Source organism: Hyperolius riggenbachi, chromosome 7 (genome assembly GCF_040937935.1).
Source record: "Hyperolius riggenbachi isolate aHypRig1 chromosome 7, aHypRig1.pri, whole genome shotgun sequence".
In the NCBI taxonomy this organism is placed as follows: Eukaryota; Metazoa; Chordata; class Amphibia; order Anura; family Hyperoliidae; genus Hyperolius; species Hyperolius riggenbachi.
This window is the reverse complement of record NC_090652.1, coordinates 285,548,794-285,576,540: the sequence shown is the minus strand read 5'-3', so window position 1 is coordinate 285,576,540 and position 27,747 is coordinate 285,548,794. Positions and strand designations below refer to the sequence as shown.

The following is a 27,747-nucleotide window of genomic DNA, read 5'->3' as shown; positions in this document are numbered from 1 at the left end:
AAACACTAACTTGCCGTTCCTAAAATTAGGATTTAATATAGCTCTTAGAGCTCCTAAATAGCAGTATTTAGGACGTTCCACTTTTACCATCAATCATCACATGACATAAAACATAAAGGGCAGCCTATTAGAACCACTTTCTTTAGAATCAAACAGCATCTCTTGTTCTACAATTACCCCTCTGATCTCTTATCGCCGGGTCTAACAATGTCATTCTCCTCTCTTAGAAGATAAAAGAGGATTTTTTTTTGTCATCTGGTCACTAACATCTTTTTCAATCTGAATTACTCATGTTGTAATGCGCCAGGCTAAGGAAAAAAATGTTAAAGTAGAATTTCATGATGTGTTAAAGCCCACCTGTACAAATTACGGTATTATTTTTTCCCTGCTTAGCAAACACTAAATTAGGCACCATTACCTACGTCAAAGCCATCTGGTGGAAGGCTGCCAGTTCATGGTAGTGGCCTGGTGTCTCACATCTCATTTGGGTAAGAACATGACACCCAAATCTGGTCAAAGGCTAGAGTAAAATCCATAGTGTTAGAAAAAATGGGGGCATGGCATTTTTGGAAGGGCTACAAAGGTCCAGGCCTTGAGTAGCTGCAGCCCAAGTAGGAGGCTGGATGAGACGTTGCTGCACTTGAAAAGAGGATGCAATTAAAAAAAGGAAGCAACACATAGTAGAGGGATGTTGCTGCCTAATAGTTGTGTATGTAGAGCAAAAGAGATGTTGTACATAGAAAGTAAAGGGGTTTGGGGAGGAGATGTTTTATAGATCCAATCTCAAGCTGTTAATTTTATGTTTAGCAGAATTGTTTCTCTGCAAGAGTTTTATGTTTTGTAATGTATTATTAGTGAGAGTTATGCTACGGATACACAGCAGAGAAAGTGCCATACATACGGAACTCGTGCATCAATTTGGAATTATTTGCATCTAGTTGGCCATCCCTAACAAAGACCAATTCTGATTGGTCAATCCCAGGAGAAAATGGAATTCATACAGCAGAGAAGAGAGTACAATGAACTTTTTAGTTGATGCATAAAATGTAAGAAATGATTTGAAAAAATGTTTAAAGTTCAGATCCTCATGCTTATTTTCCATAGTCATAAAAAGTACAATGGGTTCCCAAAATGTTAGTTTTTTGTTTGTTTTTTTAACTCATCTCTCGGTTAAAAAAAACAAAAACAAAACTAAATAATTGTTATTTAAAGCCAAACACTAGCTATGGCATAGTGTGTGTGTGCGAGTGTGTGTGTGTGTCTGCCTGTGTGTGTGTGTGTGTGTGTGTGCTGTGAGAGTGTGTGTGTCTGTGTGTGTGTGTGTGCCTGTGCGTGCGTGTGTGCGTGCGTGTGTGCGTGCGTGTGTGCGTGCGTGTGTGTGTGTGTGCGTTAGCGTGTGAGTGTGTGTCTCAAGTTGAAACCTCTGTCAGGCTGCTGCTGGTTGTATTGTATCCCCACTTCCTGTGCTAGAAGCAAGTTGGGTCTAACATGGACAGAAGTTCTAACTATTAGGGCTCATTTCCACTATCGCGAATTCGCATGCGTTTTTCGCATGCACATTCGCATAGCAATACAAGTGAATGGGACTGTTTCCACTTGTCAGGATTCCTTTGCGTTTTTCCGTGCAGAAAAAATTCGTATGGCAGAGCCATCAGAATTCAAATGCCGCATACCGCTATGCGAATCGTATACATTGTATTTTAGGAAATTCGCATGAGGTTTGGGTATGCGGATTTTCATGCAAATTTTCATGCGAATTCGCATAGAAACAATGGAAAAGCACACCAGCACTGCCATGGTTAAATTCGCATGCATCATCATCCATGCGAATTCGCGTGCAAATTCGCATGAAAATTTGCATGGACCCGCATGCGAATTTCGCATCCGCATGCGAATTTTTTCCCCGGCGATTCGCACCGCACAAGTGGAAATGCAGCCTCACACACTGTATGAAAAAAACTATAAAAGTATTGCAGTCTATTGTTTCTATTGGAGTAATTTACCCCATTTAGAGGAAATTAGGGAAATGTTCAGAACCCGGAAACAAGCTCCACAATGAAAACCCAAAACAGATGGTTCTTCTAACCACAGTCCACACTATTCAAAACAAAAATTAACATTTCAGCTAAGGTTGGGCTTTACACTTATCCAGGTGTAAAATGTAAACCATGCTCTGGTCCAAGCAGGTAATTGCCATTAAAATTAATTAACAAAATTAAAATCATTTTTAAAGATGAAGGTCGATGTAGCTGGCTTCAGGTAGCTAGCCTCCCCTGGACCTCATAAATATAACTAGTTTACACCTGTATAAAAAATAGGTCCATCACAAGAAGATATCACTCAAAGTTTACAACTAGCTGTGGAGAAACCACCTGAAGAATCCCTGATCGGTGTTGACTGGGCTTCTAATGGTCCCCCGCAGACATCCTGTGCCCGTGCAGCCACTTACCGATGCTCTGGCCCCGCCTCTGGTTCACTTCTAGGATCCCAGACTTTAAAGTCTGAAAACCACTGCGCCTGCGTTGCTGTGTCCTCACTCCCACTGATGTCACCAGGAGCGTACTGCACAGGCACAGGCCATACTGGGCCTGCGCAGTACGCTCCTGGTGACATCAGCAGGAGCAAGGACACGGCAACGCAGGCGCAGTGGTTTTCAGACTTTATTTAACCTATTTTGGTTCCTGGACGTAGAAACTACGTCCAGGAACCATGCGCGCTCCCGCGGTTCGTTAGCCAGGCAATCAGTGAATCGGGCTATGGTGCCCGATCACTGATTCCTCTCCCCCGCTGAAAAAGCGACAGCTTCTTTCGGAAGCTTCGCTTTTCTGGCTGTTCCCCCCTGATGCGTCACTCTAAGCATGTGTTACGCTTAGAGTGACGTCATGTAAACAAACTCATTGCCGCCATCTTGTGGCCAAAAAGTAAAACTACAACAAAAAGTAAAAAAAAAATTAAATCAACACACAATAACATCAAAAAACTATGGTTTACATCCCACCCTCCCAAAAATACCCAAATAAATTGTTTAATATAAAAAAAAAACATTACAATAAAAAAAACATGTAAATATTTACCTAAGGGTCTAAACTTTTTAAATATCAATGTAAAGATGAAATATTTCTAGATTTTTTTTATTTTAAACTTGTAAATAGTGATAGATGCAAAACGGAAAAAATGCACCTTTATTTCCAAATAAAATATTGTCGCCATACATTGTGATAGGGACATAATTTTAACGATGTAATAACCGGGACATATGGGCAAATACAATACGTGAGTTTTAATTATGGAGGCATGTATTATTTTAAAACTATAATGGCTGAAACTGAGAAATAATGAATTTTTTCCGTTTTTTCTTATTCTTCCTGTTAAAATGCATTTACAGTAAAGTGGCTCTTAGCAAAATGTACCCCCCAAAGAAAGCCTAATTGGTGGCGGAAAAAACAAGATATAGATCAGTTCATTGTGATAAGTAGTGATAAAGTTATAGGCTAATCAATGGGAGGTGAACATTGCTCGAGTGAAAACGACGGAACGTGAATGGGTTAATTTTGTTGTTAGCATAACACAGGTTCTTCCTGTGGAAATGCTGCTCATAATTTCAGATTTTCAGGCATTGTATTGCCGAGGGGTCCATGGGGAGGGAAAATGGCATTATCATTACCACAACCTCCATGTAGGGAGGATCAGAAATGCAGATTTCCGTCAAAATTCCGATTTCAACAAGTGCTGGAATTTCTGATTCCCACAGAAAGTTTCTTTTGTTTTTATTGCTTTGTACGCAATTATGCAGACACCCACAGTACACTTTCACATTTTCTGATTGCCCAAAAACTTCAGAGTTGTAAGTATTGGACCAATTAGAGAATGCAAAAATTTACAGCAAAAATCAGAATACCGCATACATTTTGGGCAAATCACGAGACTCGATAATACTCAGTAGTACTGGTCTGGACAAATCAGAAATTGCAAAAGTTTACTGCAGAAATCAGAATGCTGTAGAAATGTTGGCCCGATCACAAGACACATTTCTGAGTCTTTTGATCTTTTGATTGGTCTAAAACATGTGCGGTACTCTAATTGTCGCGGTAAACTTTTGCATTCTTTGATCGTTCCAATACTTCCAAGACTAGTGATTGGCATACAATTGCAGAGTCACGGTAATGCGGTATTTCTGCAGAATTTTAATTCTGCACTCCGATTTACGATTACCGATGGAGAAAGACGATTTCCAATCGGATCTGAGATGACGCAATCCACGATGGCTGCAGTTTTTTTTTTTTTATAGGTGTAAATCATAATTTATATTTATGGAGCACTAAGGAGCTTAGTTTAATATATAATAGGAGAAATAAGTTTGTCAGTTCAATTAATGCATTATTATTAGTATTGAGGGCCTTTATACTGTACATCAGCGTTAACCATGACTTACCGCAGCCGGCAGTGGAAAGTTCATCGCTGCCGTTTGGGCAGTCTCTTTCTCCATCACACAACCAATGAAAGGGAACGCAGGCATGAGATCCGGGACAGCTGAACATGTCGGTGGCACAGGTCACGGCACCTGACATTACAGAATCACCAGGTCATTTTTAGCATGAGATAAGATAACACACAAAAGTGCCTATTTATTGAAGTTTTGGAGAACTGTTTGAATTACCTGTTATTCCCTTTCCTATTAGCACAGGAAATCCAATAGATAAAATATGATTGGTTACTGAAACAATGACAGGAAGCTGAACATATATACAAGAAAAGTATCAAAATTGGTCTACCAATGGGATCTAAAGTAATATAACCTAAGCCCAGTTAAAAGAAAAAAACTAAGTTTTGGATAGTATGGAAAGGGGTAAGAGGCTGGTTTGGGGTATGTTTTTACTGCCTAAATGTGCATTAGAATGATTTTCATTCATGTGAGGTCAATAACTTTAACCCTTTAGTAGCCAATTTATTTAGAGGCTTGCAATTGCTCCAAGAAAATTTATTTTAGCATTCTTGTAATTCTTATTTGATACATTTCCTTGCTACCAATTAGTACTGCTGTAATGTGTATTTATGGCCACTGGTCACTACGGGGGCAGTGTGAGACAATAACAGAGGACTTCTGCTTTGAGGTTCTATATTTTCTGCTAGCATAGAGACATCAAAGCATTCCAAGAATTTACAGCACGAGTTCTGCCAGCTGAGGTCAAAAGCAATGCACTTATCTCGAACGAGATAATTTCTTTGAAGCTGCTAATGGATTAAAGTGAACCTGTGTCCAAGTGTATATTATGGAGTTGTGTCCAGTTCTTCATCCCCCACTAAGCTATTCCTAATGGCCAACTGTCATCATCTCTGGTCATGCAATACTGATAGTAACAGGATTAGGGGATAATGGTTTAATTATAGTCAGCCAAAGGGAGACACTCATAGAGCAGGATAGAGCACAATTCAGGGCTCAGGCCTAGTCTAACGTCATGACAGTTGAACACAGGTTCCGTTTAAAATAACCCTTTGCATTCCTGGAGACAAAACAAAAAATGAAGAACAATATTAAAAATAGGATGGAAAATTTCACTCTCTTCTCTTTTCACGAAAAGAAGCTTCGGCCAGCACAGTGACAAAAAAAAAGGCAACACTTGTTTTACAGTGCTACTCTTCTATGCTTATGTCCCAACCAGGGCACTATCTGCATGATCTTAATGTCAATGGGAATCGGTCCTAAAAATAAAAAAAAGCCAGATACCTGCAGGGCAGGTTCTTCCATAGCAAAATTCAACCAATTTGGCTAAATACTGCTGTCTCCGCTGCAGATGGGAGGCTTTGGAAGTCTTTGCGAGCCTGAGTCCTCCTGAGGACAGAGGGCTCCATGCTACGCACGCGTGAGCACCCTCTCTAATGCGCGCAGTCTTCGGGAGGACTCGGTTCCCAAAGACTTCCAAAGTCTCCTACGGTGTAGCCAGCGCTTGATGGAGGGGAACAGGAGAGGAGTGGAAAGGCTCTATAAGAGCCAGGTCTTGCCTCTCCTTAGGTAAGTACGTGTTTAGTTTTTTTTAGGGCTGATTCCCACTGACTTTAAAGCACGCTTAAGGTGAGAGGGATATACAGACTGCCATATTTATTTCCTTTTAAACTATGCACATTATCTGACTGTCTTGCTAATTCTCTGTCTCTAATAGTAGATCAGTCTGACAAGATTAGATACATGCTTGTTTCAGGTGTGTGATTCAGACATAACTGATGCATGAAAGCAGCAGGATGCCAGGCAACTGGTATTTTTAGAAAGGAAATACACATGGCAGCCACCATATCACTCTCATTTCAAGTGTCCTTAAATATATATTTGTGTGGGTTTCCTCTGTGTGCTCCAGTTTCCTTCCACATCTCAAAAACTCGGGGGTTGGTGACGGACACGCCATTTCGGCCCCAGCTATTTACAGTGGCCGATTTAGGCCCAGTGCACACCAAAAACCTCTAGCAGATCTGCAGTTTTTTTGGAGCAGAATTCAGAGTGATTTTAGGCATGTTTAGAGACGTTTTCTAAACATGCCTAGTGTTTTTTGGAGCGTTTTTGTGTAACAGATTACAAATATTGTTACAGTAAAGCTGTTACTGAACAGATTCTGTAACAAAAATGCCTGGAAAACCGCTCTGATCTAGCGTTTTTCAGAGCGGTTTTCCACTTTCCTATACTTCAACATTGAGGCAGAAACGCCTCAGAAATCTCAAAAATGCTGCAGCCCCCGAGTTTGTGTAAAAAAAACTAACTGCTCTGGTGTGCACCAGCCCTTTCTCCATTTTTTGCTCATTTGTGCTCCAGCTATTGCCAGCGTCCAAATGACTCACTGAGCAACACTACAGACATAATTCACATCAGGGCCTACAGCAGCGCGCAAATCATTGGGGCAGCCCTGTATCGATATTAGTGGCACTAGACTGTGAAGACTTCTGAGGGGCAAAGTGTGCGATATAAATTGTTTAGTGTATTTTGTAAAGTGCTGCAGAAAATACATCAGCGCTTAATATTTGCAAAACAGTATTATAAGCCTGTTGTTCCCTGTGTTCCTGGTGGAGGCGATTTCCTGTCAGCACAGGAAGTTAAGGAGGAGGTTTTTTCAGATGGGGACTCAAACAACAAGGGTTCTAACCTCTTTCCACACTATCCAGAACTAGAATGAATATTTATTTTCACAGTGTTCAGCAAGTTCTAGCCAAAATATCTATTTTTAATTTATTTGTTTTTAGGTTTGAATAAAATAATAAAAAAAAAATTTGAATCTCTGTATTTCTGTCTGTGTTCCAAATGGACAGTTCCCCCTCAATGACTTATCAGGCAGTGCAAGGAATCTACCAGCAATACAGAAACCAGTGCCCGCTAATGGTGCAATTTCCCAAACAATCGACCCTTTCATCCAATCGTTCGGAAATTATTGATTGGCCCCTCAAACAGAGGGGAAAGTGATTACCAATCGGACAAGACTGAAAGAATCGTTCTGAAATTTGTATTGATGGAACAATTGATAGAGCAATCATTTGCTGTTGATCAGCACCATCAACAGTGCATGCCTTGATATAGCTGATCGTTCAGGAGATTGTACCTTTAATGGGCACCTTTACACTTCCATCAAAGTTTTGTTGATCCCAAACATTACAAAAATGATTGATTGATTGATTGATTGATTGATTGATTTCAAGCTCCTTTCAGTAATGAAACTTCTGCCAACAGACTTACCGCAGATATCATCGCTCTCATCTGAGCCGTCCCCACAATCGTCCTCCCCGTCGCACATCCACTGCTTGGATATACACTTGTTTTTAGTGCAAGCAAACTCGCTCCAGGAACAGGAAGTGCCTGAAGGAAAAGCTTAGCATGAGACAATGGCAATTTTAACAGCTCTGAAATGGCTTTACAACATTAGTGTTCTCATATGAAAGCATGCTTAAAGGATACCCGAAGTGGCATGTGACATGATGAGATAGACATGGGCATGTACAGTGCCTAGCACACAAATAACTATGCTGTGTTCCTTTTTTTCTTTCTCTGCCTGAAAGAGTTAAACAGCAGGTATTTAAGTGGCTGACTCAGTCCTGACTCAGACAGGAAGTGACTACAGCGTGCCCCTCACTGATAAGAAAATGTAATTATAAAATGCTTTCCTAGCAGAAAATGGCTTCTGAGAGCAGGAGAGAGATATAAAAGGTCAATAGTTCATACAGTTTAGCTCTGGCATACTTCAATTAATTTGTCATTGAGCAAAAACAATAAAACAGTTAAAACTTAATAAGTAGATTTAAACATAAAATAAAACTGTGGAATATCTTAAAAAGTAATTTTTAGGAGAAGGAAGATAGATACAATCGTTAATTGCATTTGTTTATTTTTGCCTCGGGTGTCCTTTAATATGTGTTAGCATAGGACTCTGAGTAATCATGTAATACAAGAATGTGCATTATTTATTTTGACTATGTCTTATTATGTACTGGCATGACAGTACATACAGTCTTTATATATCTTTATAGATAATTATAAATATACAGACTATATATTTATAGTCTTCATTTATATACAGTCTTTTATACTGTAGTTATATTGATAGTAAACTAACTGGAAAGTGTGATAACCCCTGTTTTTCTGCCATGTTCTGTCTTATTATCTCTGCACAGCTCTCATGCACATGTACTAGGACTGCCACCCATAGGGATCAGGACTCGATCTCCAAGGTAACAGTTCGGGTACAGACACATCGCTAGCCTGCAGGCTGGTGATGCATTCTGTTGCTAAGGAGAAGGGTGGAGAGATAATGGCAAAGTACACAACCAAGCAAGAGGGGTAAGGAGGAGAATAATGGGTGTGACTTATGCTTGGCAAAGACAATCTAGCACTCTGGATCTCTTGGTGATGCAACGGGCTGCTATACACATGCTGGATTTATTGTAGAGACTATCCTGAACAGCTACCTCGGCCAAGATCTAGTGCTGAGTGACTTTTTAAAGCAGACCTGAACCAAGAACTTCCTCTCTGCTCCAAAATATAAGCAACATACTTAACTACCTTTAAAGAAAAAAATGTCTTCATTACAACTTCCACACAGATGCTGCAATGTTGTTACTTCCTGGTTTACTGGGAGCACAGAAAGGGTCCATCTCCCAAATTTACATATTAGATCAGAATTCCGTGAAGTGCTGAAAACTCAAATTACACTAGCTCATTAATTCGCAGATAAGGATATGTTCTCTATAAACACACACAGGGTGGAAACAGATTTCTCTGTGTTTTTCTACTCTCCTGTGCAAGAATTCAGGTCCCCTTTAATGTGAACATTGGTGGTGGCATGCCTAAAACCAATATCACAACCCCAGTTACATTGAGTATAAGTGCACTAACAATTTGAAGCATGGAGAGATCCTTGAAAACTCGATATCCAATTATTTGAACAACAAAGCATTCCTTCACCTGACATCCCAATCGTGAATGGATCACTCATAAAAATGTCAAGGCCTCAACATAAAGGTCTATGAGCTCATCAGAATGTAAAGCCTATGCCTCCACTCCCCAATCAGGAAGTGCAAGGACATACCGATAATACAGTTAACATGCAGATACAAATTTCTAATCATGTCTAACAACATTCCTAAAAATGTTTACAAAGACACCGACATAACTCAATGTATAGGCATTGCGACAGGCATGCAGAAAAGGCACTGCCACTTATATACATTTCCCAGAGGTGAGTATGGCTCTGACAGTTCAGCACAATGTATTGTCAGCATGAGATGTCAATGTGTTTTCCTGTAGCTGAATAGTATGGTTATCAACTTTGCAACCTCTAACCCGGGTTATTTTCCCTAAGAGCTAACATTACCCCCCTCCCCATGCCACCAACCCAAAGCCTAGCACAGAGCAAGTATACTCCACCTTCATAGCTCCCACCCAGAGGTGGGACAAGGTCCTCCAGCACCCAAGGCTGAGACACCAAAGTGCGCCCCTCCATTCCTCCCACCCCAGCCATCATACACTGATTGCTATTAGACTAAGAGGCACCCCAGGCACCCCAACACCTTAATCTCTAGTTATCTGGCTAGCATTCACTGCCATGTATCCCCTTTTCTTATTTATCTCTGCTTCAAACTCAGTGAGGAATAATACACTGAGCCCTGAGGCTAGAGCCTCTCTCGCCTCTGCCTCTGCCCTGCTTCCACCTGTACCTTTGTTGTAATGATAATCCCTGTTTGGGAACCAAATCCCTTTTTCTTTTTCCTGTGAGCCTCTTTCAGGACTAATGTACAGATCTATGTAAATATATGTATTTGTTTACTGAAAAATAAAATGTTTGTAAATAAAACTTTATTTCCATTTTTTAAAATTTATATATTTCATATTTTAAAAATTCTACCCCTCTTGCTTATTATGGTTATGAGTGATAGGAGTGTGGCTGGGGAGGTTTGGTAGGGGCATTATTAGAGGCAGTGATGGGCCGAAATTTCGCATATGCAAAATTTCGCATTGAAATTCACATTTTCGCATCGTAACCGTAATGCTAAATTTCAGGGAAGATCGTAATTGATTTTGTATGTAATAGTAGTATTTCATAATTTCGTGTAATTTTTCACGTAATTTTCGAGCAATGTTGTGAAATTTTGTGCCGACTTTGGCAGGTAATGGCAAAGCCCCCATACATGTTATTGCTACCGAAATTGATACATGTTAAGGAGAATATTGAGTACAAGTCAAAAATAAGAATTTTTCAAAAGACGTAGTTTTTGAGAATATCGATTTTAAAAATGCAAAGAAAAATGGTTTTTAAAATTAAATTTTTTAAAGTTTAAAAAACTGTTTTCTTTGCATTTTTAAAATCGATATTCTCAAAAACGATATGGTCTTTTTTAAAAAATTATTTTTTTCCCTTCTACCCACTATTCCCTTTAACATAGGTAGCAATTTTGGTGTCAGTAGCATGTATGGGGGCTTTGCTATTAACCTCCAAATTCGGCACACAATTATGTGAAATTACGCAAATTTTTATGCAAAATTACTAATGATTACATAATCAATTTAGTTTGCAAATCTTAACCACTTTACCCCCAGTGGTACGAATTTCTCCGCCCCTTTTTTCCCTCCTAAAAAACCAGGGACGGAGAAATCCGTACCTTCCGCGCTACCGCCGCTGTCCGCGCTCCCGCCGCTCGTGCGCGCGCACCCGCAGCTCGTGCACGTCGCCGCCCGCTCGCCCGGAGATCAATGAACGGGAAAATCCATTCCCGTTCGTTGATCTAGCCCCCGCAATGATCTGCTGCTTCTTTCAGAAACAGCGAGATCATTGTGCGTCCCCCAGCCTCCTACTGCTTCCTGTAAGCGTCCTTCCGGACGCTTACAGGTCGCATGTAAACAAACACTCTGTGGCCATCTTGTGGCCAAATAGTAAACTACACCCTAAAAGCATTTTACACATACAAACATTACATTTACACAATAAATTAACTCATTACCTCCCACACTCCCCAATTTTTTTATTTTTTTTGTAATTAAAAAAAAAAAAAAAAATACAATAAAAAAAAAACATAAATAGTTACCTTAGGGACTGAACTTTTTAAATATTTATGTCAAGAGGGTATAACACTGTTACTTTATAAACTGCGGGCTTGTAATTAGGGATGGATGCAAAACTGAAAAAAATGCACCTTTATTTCCAAATAAAATATTGTCGCCAAACATTGTGATAGGGACATAATTTAAATGGTTTTATAACCGGGACATATGGGTTAATACATTTCATGGGTTTTAATTACAGTAGCATGCTTTATTTAAAAACTATAATGGCCGAAAACTGAAAAATAATATTTTTTTCCCACATTTTTTTCCTATTTCCCCATTAAAACACATTTAGAATAAAATAATTCTTGTCATAATGTCCCACCTAAAGAAAGCCTAATTGGTGGCAAAAAAAACAAGATATAGTTCATTTCATTGGGATAAGTAATAATAAAGTTATAGACGAATGAATGGAAGGAGCGCTGAAAGGTGAAAATTGCTCTGGTGGTCAGGGGGTAAAACCCCTCAGTGGTGAAGTGGTTAATTACGTATAGACATAATTGTAAAAATGTACCCACAATTTACCAAAATTTTGCGAAATCGTAATTTTGCTGATCACGCTCATCACTGATTAGAGGTGTGGCATGGGTGTGTCTTAAAGTTGTCCCTCGTTCTTTTCTCAAAATGTTGAGAGTTGTGTGTCTTCCCCACTGGTGTTAAACACTATTGCATCTTCTTCCCCCCAACCCATTACCCCCATGATGCCAAACATTTTGACCCCTTCCCAGAATTCAGCATAACACTGCAACCTGTGATAAATACTATTTACCCTCCAAACATAGCACCGTAGTGCCTTCTTCCTAACCCTGCCCATTTCTTCTATGAAAAGCTAAAGATCACTCAAACTTCCAGAAGACCACCAATGCAACTGAAGACAAGAGCTCTGTGCCAAAGAGTTATGCAAAGGGCAAGTAGAGATTACTAGAGAATGTAAACGAGATGCAAATAATTCTGGCTTGCATGCATATTTCATGCAGCTTCTAAAATAATGGATGACTAGCACTGGAAGACGTGAAAGTTCTTTTTTTATTCACTGCAACTAGTGAACAGAAATCAGCCAACATCCGTACAAGCAGGCCTGGATTTACATCACAGGAGCCTATAGGCATAGATGTCCCGGCACCCTAGATTTTACCCTCCATAAGCCTACAAATTGCCATACTACACCGTAAGTGTGTTGGCTGTCCCAGCTGTCACTTCTCCCTTACTTTCCTTGTCTGTCATCGATAGCTACAGGTGCTCATTCGCATTAGATAGCCAATGGTACCCTCCATATTAAGTAGGTAAAGATGCCCCAACTGAAGGGAGATATCGTCAGTGGAATGCTGAGAGCTGGATGAGGAACCTCTCATTTACACTCAGCTCAGGACTCTGCACTGGCAAGGCTGGGTGGAGGCACTTGGGGAGGGGAGTGAGCCGCCTTTGCATAATCAGACGCCTGTAGGCACGTGCCTACAGTGCCTAATGCTAAATCCGAAACTGCGTATAAGCCATCAGATGTAATTATAGCTCGTAAGTATAGCTATCCATGCTGCCAAAGGCAGTGTGTCTACTTCCAGGTGGAAAAGGCAGTGCCGGTCATCCATTATTTTTGAGATTGAGGATCCTAACTCTGTCAGACGGACCGCACCACGCACAGATTGAATCGTGAAATAAGGTGTCCCCTCACACGCATGTATTGTATTAATATTGCATGCAGCTTGAAAATTGGGCCAATCACAATTGACAGGAAAGACAATGAATGGCCCAAATCCAAGATGCAGTGATATTTTTAGGGCTTTTGTCTTGGAGCTCAACTGAATGAACTAATAGTTCCTATGCAAGAAGACTCGGCACTAAGAGTCTCGTGGTGAGAATGGCTTCTTCGAGGACACTAGACTGCACAGATACTGCCAATGCCAGTGGCTGGTGGCACGATGCAGATCCAATTATCAGTTTCTTCGTTAGGGTCATTTTTTTTCTTCGACAAAGTCTTGGGATGAACCAGTAGTTGCTTTATTTTTGTGGGGGAGCATGTTTCAAGACAATGATGTAAGATGCTGGAATCGACTCAGAGACTTGGTGCACTGCAGAGTGGCTGCATGATATCATAGCCTACATTAAACAGTGTTCAATACCAATATATAGCAGTGTATCCATATACAGTGGGTTGCAAAAGTATTCTGCCCCCTTGAAGAAGTTTTCCACATTTTGTCATATTACAGCCACAAACATGAATCAATTTTATTGGAATTCCACATGAAAGACCAATACAAAGTGGTGTACACGTGAGAAGTGGAATGAAAATCATACATGATTCCAAATTTTTTTTTTACAAATAAATAACTGCAAAGTGGTGTGTGCATAATTATTCGCCCCCTTTGATCTGAGTGCAGTCAGTTGCCTATAGACATTGCCTGATGAGTGCTAATGACTAAATAGAGTGCACCAGTGTGTAATCTAATGTCAGTACAAATACAGCTGCTCTGTGAGGGCCTCAGAGGTTGTCTAAGAGAATATTGGGAGCAACAACACTGTGAAGTCCAAAGAACACACAAGACAGGTCAGGGATCAAGTTATTGAGAAATGTAAAGCAGGCTTAGGCTACAAAAAGATTTCCAAAGAAAAGCCTTGAAAATCCCACGGAGCACTGTTCAAGCGATCATTCAGAAATGGAAGGAGTATGGCACAACTGTAAACCTACCAAGACAAGGCCATCCACCTAAACTCACAGGCCGAACAAGGAGAGCATTGATCAGAAATGCAGTCAAGAGGCCCATGGTGACTCTGGACGAGCTGCAGAGATCTACAGCTCAGGTGGGAGACTCTGTCCATAGGACAACTATTAGTCATGCACTGTACAAAGTTGGCCTTTATGGAAGAGTGGCAAGAAGAAAGGCATTGTTAACAGAAAGCATAAGAAGTCCCATTTGCAGTTTGCCACAAGCCATGTGGGGGACACAGCAACCATGTGGAAGAAGGTGCTCTGGTCAGATGAGACCAAAATGGAACTTTTTGGCCAAAATGCAAAAGCTATGTGTGGCAGAAAACGTACACTGCACATCACTCAGAACACACCATCCCCACTGTCAAATATGGTGGTGGCAGCATCATGCTCGGGGGGTGCATCTCTTCAGCGGGGACAGGGAAGCTGGTCAGAGTTGATGGGAAGATGGATGGAGCCAAATACAGGGCAATCTTGGAAGAAAACCTCTTGGAGACTGCAAAAGACTTGAGACTGGGGCGGAGGTTCACCTTCCAGCAGGAAAATGACCCTAAACATAAAGCCAGGGCAACAATGGAATGGTTTAAAACAAAACATATATATGTGTTAGAATGACCCAGTCAAAGTCCAGATCTAAATCCAATCGAGAATCTGTGGCAAGATCTGAAAACTGCTGTTCACAAACGCTGTCCATCTAATCTGACTGAGCTGGAGCTGTTTTGCAAAGTAGAATGGGCAAGGATTTCAGTCTCTAGATGTGCAAAGCTGGTAGAGACATACCCTAAAAGACTGGCAGCTGTAATTGCCGCAAAAGGTGGTTCTACAAAGTATTGACTCAGGGGGCTGAATAATTATGCACGCCCCACTTTGCAGTTATTTATTTGTAAAAAATGTTTGGAATGATGTATGATTTTCGATCCACTTCTCACATGTACACCACTTTGTATTGGTCTTTCACGTGGACTTCCAATAAAATTGATGCATGTTTGTGGCAGTAATGTGACAAAATGTGGAAAACTTCAAGGGAGCCGAATACTTTTGCAACCCACTGTAGATATAAGAAGCATTTCTGACGCTGGACCCAGAAAAATTAAGGTAAAACATTTGTATCCTAAGTACAAGACAAGGCAAATAACATTCACATTGCACTTTTCTCCGGCACACTCAAAGCGCTTGAGCTGCAGCGCTCAGTAGGCAGTAGCTGTGTTAGGGAGATTAGCCCAAGGGCTCCTTACTGAATAGGCGCATGCTTACTGAACAGTAAGGACCTCGATTTAAACCCTGGTCTGTGTCAGAGGTAGAGCCCTTAACATACTACATTTTACTATGTCATTATGGTTTGTGTGCAAGCAAACTCACCACAATTTAACTCATCTGTTCCATCTTCACAGTCTTTTTGACCATCGCAGACCCAGGTATTCAAAATGCACCTCCCGCTGCGACAAGCAAAGTAATTATCTGCACACTGGTGTTTGACTTTTGCTAAATAAAAGGAAAAAAAAATCTCTTCGTTATACAGTACATTGAAACTTTTTCAATGAAACTATACTACGGTATACAGCTTTACAACTCCTTCTTGCATTGCTCATGGTGAAAAATTATGCTGCCGTGGTTAGTGATGTAGCTAACATAAAATTTTCCGTACACAAACCTGAATTTACCGCAAATGTTCGCGAACCGGCTGTTCACGGCGAGCTCCATAGACATAAATGGCAGGCGAACAGCCGCCAACTTTAGCGGTTAAAGCTAATGTGACCCCATATTTAAATTAAAAAAAGTCAGATACTCACCTAAGTAGAGGGAAGGCTCTGGGTCCTAATGAGCCTTCCCTCTCCTCTCCCAGTGCCCTAAATGCTGTGCTGGCTCCCCCGTTCGCATCCGCCACCACGGGGACTTCAGAAGTCTTCGGGAGACGAGCCTCGACCACTCGGGCTCCCAAAGTATTTCCAAAGCCTCACTTTGGTGGAGGAACATAGGTATTTGACCGAAACGGTCGAATACCACTACGGGGGAGCCAGTGCAACGACGAGGAATGGGAGAGGAGAGGCAGAGCTCCATGTAACCCAGAGCCTCCCTCTCCTTAGGTGAGAATCTGACTTTTTTATTTTAATATGGGTTCTAATTTTTACTCTGGAATTGATCCAACATAGACACTTTACCCAGCTTGAACTTTTTTTTTTGTCTTCGATTGGCCAAGTTCTCCAGTTCCATGTAGTATCGCATCTAAGAGATTTTCAATACTTTGAACAGATTGTGTAGGTAAGCTCACACACTACACAGAAGTAGTAACATTGGCTGTGTGCTCACTCTGAGTCCTGGGGACCACCGTTGGGTTTTAAAGTTTGGCACCATCGTCGGGGGGGGGGGGGGGGGGGGGGGGTTAAGGTTATGAATCGGCGGGGGGGGGAGAGAGGGTGGCTCATTGAGGTTTGGCCCCACCATGGGGGGGGGGGTGTTAAGTTTAGGCACCAGTAGGGAAGGATTTTCGGCTAGGTAACTTTGTTTTTTTTTGGGGGGGGGGGGTGTTAGTGTTAGGCATTGATAGGCATGGCTAGTGTTAGGGTAAGGTTAGTTCTGGGATTAACTAGAAAAATATTAGTCATTTTACCAATATACTGCTGGCAGCTATCTCCAGCGCCCTTTTTGCTGCAGGCCTTTTTTCCATATACGCCTCCCCCGGGGTATTACATACCATGTGTTGGGAGGCTCTAAAGCATCTGGAAAACAACCTCACCAGTGCGTACATTTTAAAAATGATGAGCTCATGCCCACTTTAAAAATATCATGCAGTGTTACAAGGGTGGTAAAGTTGTAAGGTTTTAGCTCTGTAACATAATAAACACATCCATTTGTTTCCAAACATGAACTCTGCCTGCCTTTCGTTCCACTCCAAAACACTCTAAAAGTGTGCCCACTGCCATTACATCGACAGAAATGTCACATAAGGAAGGAAGCGATGTTATCATTCACGGCAGCCTTCCCAAGCAGCACCTGGTGTGCCACGTCCCGCTGCCTTCCACCGGGTTATCGCTCAGCCACGTTATGACATAAGTGCGGCCATCAGTGGAGACCCGCTCTGGACACTACCTGGGCATCTCAATTCATCCGAATAGTCCCCGCAGTCGTTGGAGCCGTCACAGATCCATTCTGGCAGGATGCACAGCGAGGTGGAATTGCAGGGAATAAAGCCGCTCTTTTTCACTCCCAGCTTGTAATACTGAGAGCAGTCTGTATTGTCTGCAGATTAAAAAGAAACTTAATTACTGTTTTTTCAACCTGCACATTCATTTAAAACAGAACTGTTGCATGAATGATGCCCAGGCCATTTCCATTCCGCAGGAATTCGGGACGCCGTCGTCGCGAGATAGGCGAGCTTACTGTATTTACACATCAAAAAGTGCCATAGAGAAGCTATAATTATTATATTTAGGGTTAATCGTTAGGAGTAATTTCATTTTTTTTCATGACATTTCAAGTAATTTTCAAAATTATGATTCTGATCATCATTCAAATTTTATGGGTAATCTTGATTTTACGTAATTTAGTGTAATTATTTGCACAAATGCATTGAAGTCTATGAGGCATAGAAAACAAACAAAACAAATTTTCACATGAGAAACACATTTTTATAGTTCATAATCATAATAATTAGTGTTGTTCATTAAGCGTAATTTCGGTTTCATGAAATGTCACGTAATTTTCGCAATTATGATTCTGGTCATTACGATTTTGTGGGTAATCTTGATTTTGCATAGTTTGCCGTAATTTTTGCACAAATGCATTGAAGTCTATGAGGCATAAGGAAACACATTTTTGCATATGCGACAGCACATTTTTACATAAATGCAATAAAAAACTGTAACCAAAATAACTTTATTAATTTATTTTTTTAAACAATATTTATTTATACATTATTTAGTCAGTGTTTGCCCATTGTAAAATCTTTATTCTCCCTTATTTAATTTCTGAAATGTATCACAAGTGGAGAGATCTTTAGTTCTGCCAGGTGAGTTGTGCGGAATGTTTGTTTACTGGGAGTTCTAAAGCCAGTAGAAAAGATTTCTGGTCTCCCACAATTCTACCCACCAGGGCTCGAGGGGGTGGATTCTGGGCTTTCTTTGAGTGGTACATTATGTTAAGAATTATTTATTTTAATGGAAATAATTAAGAGAAAAATGGAAAAAATCATTATTTCTCAGTTTTCGGCCTTTATAGTGTAAAATACCACATGCTACCGTAATTAAAATCCACACATTTTTTTTGCCCATTTGTCCCGGTTATTGCAACGTTAAAATTATATCCCTAGTATAATGTATGGCGACAATATTTTATTTGGAAATAAAGGTACATTTTTTTTCAGTTTTACGTCCATCGCTAATTTTTAGCCCATAAATTTATAATAATATGCCCTCCTGACATAGATATGAGACTTTTCTTTTATTCCCTATAGTCAGTAGGTGTAATTTTACTATTTGGCCACAAGATGTCCCCGCTGAGCAAATCCTATTAGCGTATAAGTACACTACATAGGAAACAATTTGTTGTTACATTGTAACTAGGGAAGTGACGCAGGCTTCAATGGAAGCCTGCTATCTCAGGTGGCCTGCGGGGAGATTAATGAATAGGAACTTTGTTCCCATTCATAAATGTAACGATCGGCGGCGGAAATCTACGGCGGAAGGAACCATGGTCCTGACATCACACTGTGGGAGGGGTTTCACCACAATATCAGCCATACAGAGCCCCCTGATGATCCGTTTGTGAAAAGGAATAGATTTCTAATGAGAAACAGGGTATCAGCTACTGATTGGGATGAAGTTCAATTCTTGGTTACGGTTTCTCTTAAAGTTGTGGAGAATTACAACCACCAGTCATTTTTAAACGATCTAAATAAATCCAAAAGCTATAGATGACATGGAATAACCATGGAGGCTTCTCTCTCTCTCTTTCTCATTACAGATTCCCTGTAACAACAGATTTGCTTTTGTTTGCGCAGATAGATGCAGATGTTGGTAAGATTGCTCGGATAGCTGGGTGAGTTGCCATTGCCATCATCATACAGCTCATACACATGCACTTTAAAGCATAGACTCTTACTGCAGTGTTTTTCATCAGAGGCGTCTGAGCAGTCAATCATCTGGTTGCACTGAGCGGATTTGGTAACACAGGTCCCATCTGTGCAGCGGAAGTCCGTGGAGGCGCAGGTAGCGGCTGTACAAACGTGTGAAAAGAGAATGAGCAATGACACCGACATACATATGCAATATGTGCAATGCAGCAGCTCTCCAAGTTAAAGGAACAGCCCCATAATTAGCAGTGTGCAGCACATCTTGTGTTTCATGTAGTCCACACCGAGAGCTGCTGCGCGGGCCCTGCAATCTATAGCACATTGATTTATTCCTACAATAACTTATCTATTAACAAATGTCAGCCTCACTGTACATGAGTTAAAGGACAACTGTACCGAAAGGGATATGAAGGCTGCCATATTTATTTCATTGTAAGCAATACCTGGTGCCTGACGTCCTGCTGATCCTCTGCCTCTAATACTTTTAGCCATAGACCCTGAACAAGCATGCAGCAGATCAGGTGTTTCTGACATTATCGGCAGATCTGACAAGGTTAGCTATATGCTTGTTTCTGTTGTCATTCAAACACCACTGCAGCCAAATAGACCAGCAGGGCTGTCAGACAACTGGTATTGTTTAAAAGGAAATAAATGTCAGCCATGATTAACGGCCAAATTCAGGGCCTGGTTCTATTAATGTGTTAAATTACAAAAAAATGGATTAAAAACGTGATAAAAAAATTAAATACCTGATTAAAGTGGACCTGAACTCTTGCACAGGACAGAAGGAAAACAGAGTAATGCACCCTGTATGTATTTAGAGAGTTAAGCCTGTCTAATTCCCTCTCCTCTGTGACTAATCCCAGCTATAATTTAATCAGCTGTGTCAGCTGGCTGCCTGGGCAGAGCAGCTAATTAGTTAACACAGGATGTTAACCCTATGTTTGCTTTCATGAAAGCAGGAAGTAGACACACTGCAGATTTATTGCAAGATTTGTATCAGCCGTAACAAAGAAGTATTTTTCTTTAAATGTTATTATACTGTTGCTCATCTTTTAGAGCAGAAAGGAAGCTCTGAATTCAGGCCAGAATTACAGAAAAACATTTCCTTTATCTTGAAGAATGGGCTGGATTTATAAGAGAGGGCTCACCCACAAATAAAATAAACTTAATTAGATCTTCTTGGGACAGCCTACTAATGATATGATTCGGGGATGGTACGGATGGTCGGAAATGCTAATTTCCGATTCCGCGGTAAATCCGCATTCCGCCATTGCCAATTACCGATTCCGCTGTCCGCTACCAATTTCCGCATTCAGATGCGGAATTTCCGCCCGAAGTCGCGGAAATTCTGCCCGAATTTAACATTGATTTTCTCAAGAACTATAAGGTCTTTTTGAAAACTTTTTTTTTCATCTTGTTCACAAGAGTCTGTTTAATAAACCCTGGAAATTTGGTGTTTATAGGACTTACGGGGGCTTTGCTATTAATCGCTAAAGTCAGCGGATTTTTACTGTAATTTAAAATGCAGAAAATAGGCAGATGCAGATTTTCTGCATTTTACATTACAGTAAAAATCTGCCGACTTTAGCGGTTAATAGCAAAGCCCCCGTAAGTCCTAGAAACACCAAATTTTTAGGGTTTATTAAACTGAATCTTGCGAACAAGATGCAAAAAAAGTTTTCAAAAAGACCTTATACTTTTTGAGAAAATCGAAATTTCCGCGATTTGCGGCGGAAATCCGCCTACCGCACTTGCATTACTGATTTCCGCATTCTGATGCGGAAATGCAATTTCCGATCGGAATTTTGGAAATTGCATTTTCGCGGAATCCGAATGAGCATCCCTACTGGTAATAGGGGAGGATGATGATAATAACTAATGGCGTTTCATTGAGTATGTACATCAGTGATTGTGAATGACAGACAGTGTGTGTATATGTTACGGCCAGAACCCGAAGTTTGGCCACGTCGGATTCTGGCCGGCCAATGTGCGAAGTGGCCGCAGCGCAGCGGCCAAATGTATCAAAACTTAGTTAATTTAATGCAATTAAGCCGGCGGCAATGTAACAGATGAAGCCGCCGGCTTTTGCTCTGCCTCTCTCTCCTCCCCCCCCCCGCCTCTCTCTCCTTCTCTTATGGGCAGCCACGCGTGTCCCCGAGAGTCGTTCGTCGCACCAGGAACGCAGAGCGGGGAGGCTGCAGACATTGCTTCTGCCAGCACCCGCTCTGCAAGAACGGCAGGATTCCCCTGCCGCAACGAACGACTCCGGGGGGACACATGTGTCCCCACCGGCTGCCCATAGGAGAGCGAGAGAGGTGGGGGGGGAGAGAGGCAGAGAAAAAGCCGCCGGCTTAATTGCATTAAATTAACTAAGTTGTGATACATTTGGCCGCTGCGCTGCGGCCAGAAGATACATTAATGTTACAGGAATAATTCCATTTCTCACATTGGCCGCAGCGCAGCGGCCACTTCGCACATTGGCCGGCCAGAACCCGAAGTGGCCGGCCAGAACTAGAAGTGGCCAAACTTCGGGTTCTGGCCGTAACATATACTGTACATGTCTAGTAGTATGAGTTTGAGTTGAAAATGAATGCATCTATGAATAATGAATAGAAGAAGGAAGGGCGGTGTAGATGGTCCTAACTTAAGATTTTTGTGCGTCATTGATTATACCCCAGGGAGTCGATAGCCTGACTTTTTCTCTTTAGTTAATAAATAAATAAAGACGTAATTTACAAAGTGGTAAATCATGAAGCTTGTATTAGACAGTTGGGTACACAATACAAGAGCAGAGTTGGGATAAAAATCTAAAAAGAAAAACATTTCCTTGTTAACGCTTATAGAGCTCATTCAGAGATGCTGCAGTGTAATTAGTAATTACCTCCTTGTAAGCTGGAAGCACAGAAACGGTTAAACTCCTGTGTTTACATATTAGCTTAACTCAGCAGACATCTGGGAAATCCAATTAGACTGGCTCATTACTTGCTGAGAAGGGAGTTAAACAGGCTGTTCTCTCTAAACACACACAGGGTGGAGTTCTCTTTGTTCTCCTTCTCTCTTGTGCAAGAGTTCAGGTCCGCATTAAAGTCAAAGTGGTTCTGAGATGAAGTTTTACTCATTGCATAATTGTGTTCCTTTCCTATTGTTTATAGGGCATTCCTCAAGCCAAATCCTTTTTTTGGTTTTGTTTTAATACTCTAATTCCATATAAACTAAACAAGCCTTGCCCACTGCTTTTCAGAGAGCCTTGGCATTTTTAGACAGTAGCAATGACTCATGGGAGCTCAGTCTGGGCAGGAGGTGGAGGTGGTATTACTAGCCAGAGATTTAAGAGGCAGAGGGGAGGAGGAGGGGGGATTAGGTTTTTTTTGCAGGTTGAGTGCTGAAGATGCAGATAAGCTTGCCTGTGTGTAATGTTTACAACCAACATGGCTGCTCTCATTGTATCACAGGAAGAAATATGAATATTCTATTAAAGCTGTTTGCAGCTAGATTTGCTCTGTAAACTATTTAAACTTTAGATAAGATAAGATACATAGACAAGTTACTTGTTATAGTTTTTCATCTCGGATCCGCTTTAATAGAATGATTCCTTTTTAATGAAAAAATAATCCTCTGGTCCTCTGCAGAAGCACTTTCAAAGTGTTCCTTTATCCAGCAGCAGTTCATCAAGAACACAGAAGTCTGCACAGCTGGACAAAGGGGATAAAGATCACTTTTGTTTTTGAACTAGGGACCCATTAAAAGAAACCATAGGAGGTCACAGAGGGGACTTCTGCAGAAAGAGCTTTTATCATCTCATGTAGGCGTGGGACCTCTCATCGCCTGTCATCTTGAATGCTGACCACTTTGGTTAGACTCTGCAGGAGCAATAACCAGGGAACCACTTTGGATGTCTGGCAGGAGCTAATGGAGAGGGCCGCATAAAAGCTATGGCAATCTACTCTACAGGTGAACTAGCCCATAGCACTTATTACAGACATGAGATAAACACTCCAAGACAGAGCAGTAATTACCTGAAACCACTTCTGGCCTCGGCAAAGCATTGTAAATGGGGAACACATCCTTGCAATGCACAACTTTTTTATTTGTTTGATGCTTTCTTTGACCACTTATGGGAAATTCTGCTGTAGGACTAGAGGGAAAAAGGTGTAGGGGTTTCTGAGCGGAGTCAGAAGATTGTCTACAAATAAAGAGTCAACAGGAGGGTCAAGTGAGCAGCACTCTCATCTTGCAGAACAAGAGCCCAAGGGTTGAACCTCAGCCAAGCCATTACTGTGTATGCAGGAAGTCCATGTGTTCTTCTGGTGCCTTTCTGGACTTTCTCTTACATCCCAAAAACATTCTAGTAAGTTAATTGGCTTCTCCTAAATAGCTATAGACTATAATTTGGACATTTGTTGGTGAGCCCCAAGAGACATTTATGTGTCGGGGCATAATACTAATGGCTAAGAACATGTCATTGTTCCCAACCTAATTCCAAATTAATTAAATTCCTAAATTTGCATGGAATTCTGCACCAAATCCGAATTTGGTGGATACTGAGTTTGCAATGCAAGACCCTATGTTATAATGTATTATGAAGGGTTTTTTTTCCTCTCAGTAATCATAAGACAAGTTACGGTTAGTGTGAATTTGCAAAAATATGGTCTCAACAGATTACAATTAGTGTTGGTAGAACAGCTTTTGCTCGAGTTCAACAGTTATTTGATCACACAAGCTGAGATTTTCAAGTTGATCAAATGACCAAATCAAAATTACATTGAAGTCAATTGCACCAATATTCGTAGGTAATAGCAAGGCCCTCCATACGTGCAAAAATTACCAAATTTGTTGGGTATGTTAAGGAGAACAATAGGGACATGGAGATTTTTTTTTCAAAAAGACCTAAAATAAAAGAAAAAGAAAAACACTTGTGTGCTTCTGTCCGCTTTCAGAAATACATCAATGTTACTGAAGCGTGTTAGTGTGCTTGGGCCCTTTTTTGTTTTTTTTGTTTTGTTTATTGTTTTTATAAGGCTTGCTGTACTGCTTAGACATAAAAAAGTCTCACTGATTTGTAAGAAACAGTGGCATAGCATTAAGGGATGCAGAGGTGGTGACCGAACCCGGTCCCTTGGGCTAGAGAGTCATTTCTCAATGGCAGTATTAGCTTTTTATTGGTCCTGTGCTGATAATATCACTTCTATAGATGCTGTGAATAAAGGTTATTATTAAAAAGCTGTTCCCCATACCCTGCTTGCCTCTCTAATAACTGTGGCTGTCATCAGGGCTGTATTTAGGCCAAGGCCACCTAATCCAATGCCTAGGGCACCACAGGAGCAGGGGCACCAATGCAGCAGGCTAAACTGGTGCAGCATATGCAAGCTTGCAAATGCTGCAATGGTACTCTGCTGCCAGCGGCCTGTGCAGCAGTCATCTAACTCTCTGTGCACGTTTGCATTGTGGCCGGCAGCTCTGGACTTGGGCAGCATTGGAGATGAAAAGGAAGAGGAAGCTTCTGCACTGGAGATGAGTGGAGAAATGAGTGACACTGTTGGCTGCTGCGGTGTGAAGGCGAGCTGGCTACCTATACTGAAAGGGGGGGAAGTGGGAAAATGAGGGATTAAGGGAGTCACCTGGCTACCTATACCGGGGGGAAAGGATGAGGAGTCATCAGGCTACCTATACTGGAGGGAAAGGGGGGAGGAGTCATCAGGCTACCTATACTGGAGGGAAGGGGGAAGGGTCATCTGGCTACCTATACTGGAGAGGGCGGCTGGTGATATTGGCCTTGGGCGGTAAAGAGTACAAATCCGGCCCAGGCTGTCATTGGCAGTTGTTGGTGCTCCATAGCAATTGCTATGTATGGCATGCTTGGAGTTGGTCCTCATTTTGTAGCTCAGACCTCATTATGTAGTCTCTTCTTGTGCACAGAAATCGAGTTCAGGACTCTTGCAGGTACTTGCACCACAAGGGGCTGCTCTAAAGCAGTATTCATAGCTTGGATGCATTTCCTAAGCCGGCAGGTTCTCTTTTATGAAATAAGTACACAATGCAGCAAGTGACATCTGCCTCACTGTCCCTCTGTAAGAAAAACAATCTGTGGGTGGAAAATGTATATCGGCCTTTGCAGCGATGCCGGACTGACGTTTCCCAGCGCCATTGTTGGTGTTGCTGTATTTATTACAAAAAAATAATTTGATGGCATCTGGCTTCAGTAACGCAATTTGATCATTCCCCGTCCAATATAGACTTTTCCCTCCTCCATCTGATAGGAGAGCCGACACTGTGCTTGACCTCTGGAGGATATTTTAATATTCTGAAGGATGAGGTTCGGATCAGAAAAAGCAATACATTCAATGTTAATATCCTGTTTTGAATATAGTGCGAGCCCCAGCAGCCGTGAGTCTCGGAAAATGAACACATATGTAATCCGGAGGGGAGCTTGGAAACAAATGTCTCAGGCTTCCATCACAAGCCTTCTATCTTATCATATTGTAAACAATACCTTACATAATGCACTAAAGGGAATGCATTGACTTTACCGCTATTTAGCATATTTGTTTTAATCGATGTGTGTAAGGGATGGGGCAGCATCACAGAGCTTTGGACGGTAAAAAAAAACATGGTTGGGAAATTTCCGTATGCAGTATTTTTCATTTTGTTTAAAGGGAACGTTAATTCTTGGAAAAGAATAAGTTTCACTTACCTGGGGCATCTACCAGCCCCCTGCAGCCATCCTGTGCCCTCGACATCAGTCACGTCTCCTTTGCTCCCCCGCTGTCAGCTAGTTTCCATTTTGCCGAGTCGGCGGCCCCCAACACATACCTTTGCACGTGTTCCTGCTGGTGCAGGACGCTATCGCGGGTGGTAACATGTATCTTTATACGCACTGCACCTGCAAGATACATGGTACCACCCGCAATAGCGTCCTGCACCAGTGGGAACGCGTGCAAAGGTACACGCTGGGGGGTGACGACTCGGCAAAATGGAAACTGGCTGACAGCGGGGGACCAGAGGAGACATGACGGACGTTGAGGATGTCCCAGGGAAGTGAAACTTATTTTTTTCCCAGAGTGAAGGTTCCATTTAAAGGATTAATCAGGGAAACATGGATAAAATAAGTGCTACTTACCGGGGGCTTCCTCCAGCCCCTAGCTCCCAGCATGTCCCTCGCCGCAGCTCTCCCGCAGCCATTCGCTGCAGCTTGCTCCCGGTTTCTGCCGATGACGTTAGGCCAACCTGGGTCAGCCTGACGTCATCGCCAGGGACCAGGAGCAATCTGCGGCGAATGGACATGCTGGGAGCTTGGGGCTGGAGGAAGCCCCCGGTAAGTAGCACTTACTTTATCCATGTTTCCCTGATGGCTCCTTCAAGCCTTCACAAAGATTTACCCAGGTGTGGTAAAAACTCAGTAATTTACAGAAAAAGACCTGGCTGGCTGTGCGGTAACAGTTACATGCTGCTCTCCCACTGACTGACGGCATTACAATAGCAAAAGGGATCCCCAGAATTCCTTTAGGGCCCTTTCACACCGAGGTACACATCCCACTGCCTTGCAATGAAAGTCTATGGAGACAGAAGTGATGTTTTACCGCATCCCCGATGCAGAGCAAGAACTACGTTACTGCGAAAATTGTGTGGCGAGCTGTGGCGAGGTGCGTCGGCCCAGAATTCATGTTAGTCTATAGCGACACATAGATTTAAAAAAAAAAACAAAAAAAACCACAGACACAACATTGCAGCAGGAAGTGATGGCAAGCGCGTCATGCACGCATCACTTCCTGCTGTACCAGCGGCCAGACAGGGAACACTGTGCAATAGCAGTTCCCTGAAGGCCTGTTTTTGATGGTGTAATGCAGTGCATCGGGCATCACTGATACTGGTTTCTAGTGTGAAACCGGCCTTAGATATACATGTTATAATAATGTTTGTTCTATTCCCTCTGAATCGGTCTAATAGCCTTTATTAACATTTTATTCCACAGTTTAGATGAACTCTCAATAAAGATTAAACATGCCATGCTTTGCTGATATCCCCACTAGCTCCTCAGCATCTTCAAACAGGAACTAAATGGGTTAAACGTCTGAAGGGCTGCAGGGGAAACCTCTTTTGTGCCGGGCTCTCTGCTCTGCTGCCAGGGGGGGGGGGTTGAGACAGAGACCCTAGTTCCTGTGGAGAAGTTGTTGCAGCCTATCAGTGGGCCTTGCAGGTGAAAGGGGCTGTTTCTATTGGCTCTCTGCTCCTGCCACTCATGGGATATCATGGCACATTGTACCCTGAATGCATGCGGAGGCTGGTTTTCACCACATCAAAGCTGCCGGTAATTAGGAAACTTGTTTACTGGGCTTTACCACATCTTTTAATCTTTTGAATTGACATTTTACTGACATGTGTTGAGGTATTTACCGCACAAGTCGG

At 41.8% G+C, this 27,747-nt stretch overlaps 1 protein-coding gene across 6 annotated transcripts in view; it reads right to left on the bottom strand.

Annotated features, from left to right (window-relative positions):
- The window catches only part of LRP1B (LDL receptor related protein 1B), a 2,031,260-nt gene that overhangs the window by 329,413 nt on the left and 1,674,100 nt on the right, over positions 1 to 27,747 (bottom strand). For 5 of the 6 annotated variants that reach the window (XM_068245873.1, XM_068245875.1, XM_068245874.1 and 2 more), the window contains exons 48-52: positions 19,371 to 19,484; positions 17,361 to 17,510; positions 15,633 to 15,755; positions 7,712 to 7,831; positions 4,433 to 4,561 (exon numbers count right to left, since the gene is read on the bottom strand). In XM_068245873.1, coding sequence (XP_068101974.1) covers positions 4,433 to 4,561; positions 7,712 to 7,831; positions 15,633 to 15,755; positions 17,361 to 17,510; positions 19,371 to 19,484 — 636 coding nt within the window. The remainder of the gene's footprint in view (positions 1 to 4,432; positions 4,562 to 7,711; positions 7,832 to 15,632; positions 15,756 to 17,360; positions 17,511 to 19,370; positions 19,485 to 27,747) is intronic. The other variant, XM_068245879.1, reaches the window with a different exon arrangement.